Source organism: Phalangium opilio, unplaced genomic scaffold, assembly GCF_054372755.1.
Source record: "Phalangium opilio isolate 3A_F unplaced genomic scaffold, DU_Popi_V2 ptg000073l_1, whole genome shotgun sequence".
NCBI classification, from domain to species: domain Eukaryota; kingdom Metazoa; phylum Arthropoda; class Arachnida; order Opiliones; family Phalangiidae; genus Phalangium; species Phalangium opilio.
In genome coordinates, this window is record NW_028324183.1 from 2,215,009 (window position 1) to 2,221,265 (window position 6,257).

The window sequence follows — 6,257 nt, forward strand, 5'->3', positions numbered from 1 at the left end:
CACCATGTTGGAAAATGGCCGCCATCAATGCCATTTAGATACAGTATATGGTTCAAAAATTATGAAAATTGGTAATTATTATTTTGAAGACCGTCTAAATATCATACTTGAATATTGAAGACGTGCTACTGATAGTTTGGGCGCCATCTTTGAAAATGACTGCTCGAAGTGCCAAATATATTACAGATATATAAATTTTTTCGATATTTTTTTATTGAGTAGATGATTTTCATGAACGTGAAAAACGCCATAAAAATAACTATTTTCGAGTCTAAATTATCGACCCATCTTCAAAAATGGTCCCTGAAATATTACTATCCTAAAATCTGGAAAAAAGAAAAAGAAAGCCATATTGCTCGGATTTTGGTGAGGAAAAACCGTTTTATATGGGGTATATACATTCTGGTGTCGTTAAGGATTAGATTTAAGACACATTTTTAACATTTCGTTCATATTTCTCGTCATCCTGAAGATTTTTATTACAACTAATACTTTGACAATGACCACACATTGCCCAGCAAGCAAATCCAGATCTTCTACATTCACAGTTCTAGAATGCAATATGGCCATTAAAAAAGCGCAACAAATTTGTAAGATGTTGATTATCTGTCATTACTTTAAACCACGCCTTATCATAACCACACCCAGTTTCAGCACGTAAATGAAAGAAATGTTCTCTTAACCTTTTTAACTCAAAGGACTTATCGTGGCGGAGGGGCCCGAGTTCGGTGTGACGGTTTGGGAGTTCCTTGGGTTCACCCTTGGTTCAGACCGTTCCTTGACCCATTCCGTGAAGGTTTTGCTGGGCCGCTTCGCCCCCGCTCAGGTGTTGCCATGGCTCGCGTCCGCTATTGACAACCCTCTAGGTGTCGCGGATACACTCATTGTTTGGGCCGTATGGCACTGTTGTGCTTGTAGAGAACTCCCTCGTCCCATCGGGTCTTCTGCTGCCTTAATCCCTCCCTTTCACCGACCACCCTTTGACTGGGCTCGCCGCTGACGGTGTCCAGCTTCTGTCACCTGCTCAAGTGGCGTTTGTCGGTCCCACTGGCCGACCCCGTGTGCCATGACGGCGGTTCCGCAGGTTCAATTTGGAATATGGTGGCTGATAAGGCCCCCAGCTATGTGTAACGCCTAATCAAGGGTTCTGACATGCAATTATTATGAAAAATCTTCAGGATGACGATGAATATGTATAAAATGCTAGAGATCTGTCTAAATTCTAATGTTAAACAACAGTAGAATGTATAAACCCCATATTAAATCATATTCTCTAATCAACATGTTGAGAATAACAGCTTAGAATAACTTTTCTTTCTTTCAGAATTTAGGGCAATGATTTTCATGTGGCCATTTTTAAAGATGGCGTCGATAATTTCGACTTCTAGATATCTGTTTTTTGTTGTTTATTATATTAATGAAAATCATCTATTCAAAAATGGAATTTCAAAAAGATTTATATATTTGAAATATATTTAGCATTTCCAGCAGTCATTTTCGAAGATGGCGCCCAAACTATCAGTTGCACGTCTTCAATATTCAAGTATGATGCTTAGACGGTCTTCAACATAATAATTACCAATTTTCATAATTTTTGAACCATATACTGTATCTATATGACATTGATGGCGGCCATTTTCCAACATGGCGGCCAAACTATCCGATTAATGGCTTCAATATTTTACTATGAGGTTCACACCGCTCTGATTGTAATACCTATCAATTTTCATAATTTTCCAACAACATGGTGAAATATACTGTACCTAGCATTAACGGCGGCCATTTTCCCATATGGCGACCAAACTATTGAACACAGAGTTGTAAAATTCTGCCATGATGTTCATGTGGTTCCAATCATAATGTGTACCAATTTTCATAATTTTTGAAGAAGAACGTGGAATACATTGTAGCTGGCATTCCCGGCGGCCATTTTCCAAGATGGCGGCGAAAGCTCGCGCTCTACAGCAGGGGACTTTTAGTATATTTTTTGTTGGGTCAAAAACAACACATGTACCAATTTTCATCTTTATGTTCAAATGTTCTAGGTCAAACCCTAAAAGTCCTGGGCTATAAGGGGGGTGCTCAAAAATTCCCTATATTGAGCTCGGTTTTTAAACCAGAAGAAGTAAAATTACCTCTGCGGAAGGGTGTATACCCATATTCATACATGGATTCCGAGGAACGATTTAAGGAGGCGCAATTACCACCAATCGAAAGCTTCCATAATGACTTAACAGATGAGCCGCTGAGCTCCGACGACTATACGCATGCCCAGAATGTGTGGGAATCATTTTAGATTCGAAATTTAGGTAAATATATATATATATAAACATATTCGAATAGACGAAATTAATTATATCCTCTATTAGGCGGGTATCACGACTTGTACGTGCTATCAGACACACTCCTCCTAGCGGACGTGTTCCAAAACTTCCGCAAAATGTGCATGACGTATTACCGTCTAGATCCCACCCATGCCTATACACTACCTGGTTACGCCTGGAACGCCGCTTTGTGTATGACCAAGGTGTGCTTGGACCTATTCCTAGACGAGGATATGCACCTTTTTATCGAAAAGGGAATTCGGGGTGGGGTGTCGATGATTAGTCATCGATTCGCAGAGGCTAATAACAAATATCTGGAGACGTACGACAACACAAAATCAGATAGCTACATATGTTACCTAGGTATGAATTTTGAGACAATTCTGTACATCATGGTATTAACGAATAGTATCAATAGATTGCAACAACCTCTACGGCACTGTTTTGTGCGACGCCCTACCAATGAAGCAATTTCGATGGGTTGAACCGAACCTGAACTCGGAGCGGGAAATATTGGACTGTCCCGACGCTGCACCGGAGGGTTTTATAGTTGAGGTTGATTTGGAGTACCCTGAGGACCTCCATGATAACCCCAACTGCTACCCACTAGCCCCGGAATCAATGACAATAAAATCGGAATTCCTCTCCGAATATTCTAAGGAGCAGATGACGGCTCTTAACATCCCAATCAAGGAATCACTACCTAAACTCGTCCCCAACTTTTTCAAAAAGGAACGATATGTGGTGCACTATCGCAACCTGAAATATTACGTAGCAAAAGGGTTAAAAATCACCCATATTCACCGGATATTGAAATTCGAACAAGGGGCGTGGTTAAAAAAATATATAAGTTTTAACACGGAGAAGAGAACCAAGGCGACGGACGATTTTGAAAAGGATGTCTTTAAACTAATGAACAACGCTGTATTCGGTGTGTAGTAAAATTAATTATTACTATATTAAGCTCTTTTATAATATTTCTTCTCTCTCTTTTTCAGGCAAAACCATGGAGAACCTTAGGAATCGCCAAGATTTCAAATTGGTAACCACTCCCGAGAAGGCGGTTAAGAAAGCCAGCTCACCCGCCTTTGAAAAATTCACAATTTTTCATAATGAACTGGTCGGTATTCATTCCGCCAAGAAGTTGGTGTTAAACCGACCGATATACACGGGGTTCGCCATCTTGGATCTGTCAAAATTATTGATGTACGAATTTCATTATGACGTCATCCGGAGACAATATGGAGATAGGGCAAAACTCCTCTTCACGGATACTGGTATGTTTTACGTGAATATTTAACATATAACTGTACTAACATTATGTAAAATTACAGATAGCCTCACCTACCACATCCAGACAGAGGATCTATACGCGGACTTTGCTGCCCAATCCTACATGTACGACTTTTCCGGCTATCCTCGTGACCATCCACTTCACAGCGATGCTAACAAGAAAAGACTGGGGAGGTTAAAAACGAATTGGACGGCACCCCGATCCAGGAGCTTTGCGGTTTAAGACCGAAAATGTACAGTATCCTGTCGGCCAAGGGAGAGAAAAAGACGTGCAAGGGAGTCTGCAAGCGCGTCGTGCGGAAACGCGTCCGGCACGCGCATTACCGCGAGTGTCTTTTAAATCGCGAGCTGACCACCGCGGAGATGGTTAGAATCGTTAGTGAGAAGCACATCTTAAAAACTGTTAAACAAACCAAACTTTGTCTAAACCCTTGTGACGACAAGCGTCATATTTTGAATGACGGTATTACCACACTAGCCCACGAGCATAAAAATACAAAATAAAATGAAAAAATTATGACAAATTTATTGAGTAATTCTTATACATATATTCAGAAATCATATTATCATTAACATTTTTATTTTTAGAAAATCGTTTTATTATATCAAACATTTTAACTCCCCTACATCTATACAATGAAAAGTAAACGCAATATCCACCACAAGTTTGACTTAATTCCCCCTGTAGTTGGCGTGAATTAAACGTAACAGTTAGGCTGTTTCGCTCTACAAAATCATTAAATTTAAATAAATCCGGAGGATTTCCATAGCTTTCAAAGAATTCAGTATTCTTTTTCCTCGAAATGTATATAACAGTCCAATGTTCTCCTCCCGCTTTAGACGTATCAGTGTTCACAATATATAGAGATGGAAATATTTTAACAGTTAGTGGTAGTTTATCCGCCGGAAATATTCCCCGGAAAAAATTCCTAGTGTATGGGTCACGCCTTAATATTCTCTCAAGTTGTCGAGAGTCCATTATGAGCTTTGATCGAATAAAACGGCTCGGTTTTTGTCAATTTCAATCAAAGATTGGAATTCGGAATAGTAAACGACGGCAATTGTAGCCGGTAGCGCTTCGGCAAATATTAACTCCAATCGGACACTACCGTTCTTTATAAAGTTGAAACTTTCAGTCGAACTACCATTCAGGTCGGGGGTCAAGTCGAATACGAAAAGAGCATTACCATTGGCGAACTCGTCACGGTCAATGAAATTAACCTCGTCGATATTCCATTGTCCGGTTTGAAGAAAGAGATTGGCGTACGATCTCATACATAGGTTATCCTTAAAGTTGGGGATTAAGGGTTTATGGGGTACGCTAACCCCATCAACGGATAAGGTGATTTGAGTCACCGCTTCATTTCTAAAATTAAAAGGCGACATTTTATAATCACCCAAAAACGCGTTCTGGTCTACAAATCCAATTACAACTTTATTCGGTTGTTGACCGCTAAATAAATTGTCTTTGACTGCTATTTTACTTCCTTGAGATATGGAAAACGTATTACATTCCGTACGTGTTATGGGGTATTTCATCGTGGCCAATTCCAGGGTTTTGGCGTGTGATATCATAATCTCGGGGGTTAGTTTAACTCTTCTTATGAATAACGAAGCGTGGGTAAATATAACTTTCGCTTTAATTCCATCCGCATGTAAGCAGAATTCGTTGGGACTTTTGATAAATTTAAAATTCACATCGACCAGATTGGGGATGAAGCGATTTTGCTGACATATATCGGTGTGTACGACACCAATCAAGTCTATAACCCCATTTTGGGCGAATTTACTCCGTTTCTCAAACCCATCATTTTCGAAAAAGTCGTCAAAATGTCCCGCCGTATCTTTGTAGAATAGTGCCCCGGTCAAAAAACTCTTTTTCGCTGGACCACCAAATGTCAATAGCGTTTGAATCATGCTCTTGAATGCGTATTGTTGAGGACATGATGTAACTGATCTATCATTCAATGATACGTGTAGTTCACTAAAAAGACGGGAGAAGAATAGGTTTTCGGGTCCAACTTTATCCGCCTGAGTAGTTAAATCACCATTCGCATCGTACACAGCGGCTTTAGGTAGAGACCCATCCGCTTTAACCACTTTTACTTGTAAATGCAGGAGCGTGTTTTTCAAGTTCATGTATGTCTCGGAGTTCCCGGTGACGGGAAATATAATAGCCTGATTTTCATCCACATTGGAGGTAGAGTTATACTCCACCCATTGACTTCCTACTATCCCAGTTTGGGTATAGGGTACGTGAAAAACATTTAGTTCCGAGCTGACGCTGTTCATAGAGTTTGGGTGTGCGAGCGACATTATGAAAATATATCCGGGTGTAAAGATGACGACCTTCTCTTCTTCTTAGCTCGAACAGAACTGGTGATGGGTGACACTTTGCGTTTCCTTTTACGTCCGTTTCCAGTTAGTTTGGTCACTTCTTCGGCCGCCCTTCTCAATGTTTCCTTACCCGCTTCTTTACCCCTAGTTCTCAATGCTTGTTTAATGGGTACACCGCTTGTATAATCCGTCGCAATTTTCGCGCCGGTGTTTAAAAACTTTCGACCTAGGTACGTGGCACCCCTTTTAAGTAATGGCATGGCTGATCTGAACGCTGACGAGATAATTGACCCCAGGCCATAA

The 6,257-nt window shown here is 40.4% G+C and overlaps 2 protein-coding genes across 2 annotated transcripts; one reads left to right on the plus strand and one right to left on the minus strand.

The window, feature by feature from the left end:
- The first annotated feature begins 499 nt into the window (after positions 1–499).
- Positions 500–4,121, plus strand: LOC149659300 (uncharacterized). The gene is made up of 6 exons (XM_089844065.1): positions 500–590; positions 2,370–2,687; positions 2,734–3,255; positions 3,323–3,601; positions 3,659–3,791; positions 3,857–4,121. The coding sequence occupies exons 1-6, from the start codon at positions 500–502 to the stop codon at positions 4,119–4,121; spliced, it is 1,608 nt and encodes a 535-aa protein (XP_089700191.1).
- A 474-nt stretch (positions 4,122–4,595) lies between these two features.
- Positions 4,596–5,933, minus strand: LOC149659301 (uncharacterized protein F54H12.2-like). The gene has a single exon (XM_089844066.1). The coding sequence runs from the start codon at positions 5,931–5,933 to the stop codon at positions 4,596–4,598; it is 1,338 nt and encodes a 445-aa protein (XP_089700192.1).
- Between the last annotated feature and the right edge of the window lie 324 nt (positions 5,934–6,257).

What these genes read in the sequence shown, in the direction of transcription:
- LOC149659301 (XM_089844066.1), bottom strand. Translation starts at nt 5,933, where the DNA reads ATGTCGCTCGCACACCCAAACTCTATGAACAGCGTCAGCTCGGAACTA.
- LOC149659300 (XM_089844065.1), top strand. Translation starts at nt 500, where the DNA reads ATGACCACACATTGCCCAGCAAGCAAATCCAGATCTTCTACATTCACA. An exon ending in ACTCCTCTTCACGGATACTG is followed by an intron (nt 3,602 to 3,658) that starts GTATGTTTTACG and finishes GTAAAATTACAG; the next exon opens with ATAGCCTCACCTACCACATC. An exon ending in AACAAGAAAAGACTGGGGAG is followed by an intron (nt 3,792 to 3,856) that starts GTTAAAAACGAA and finishes GAAAATGTACAG; the next exon opens with TATCCTGTCGGCCAAGGGAG.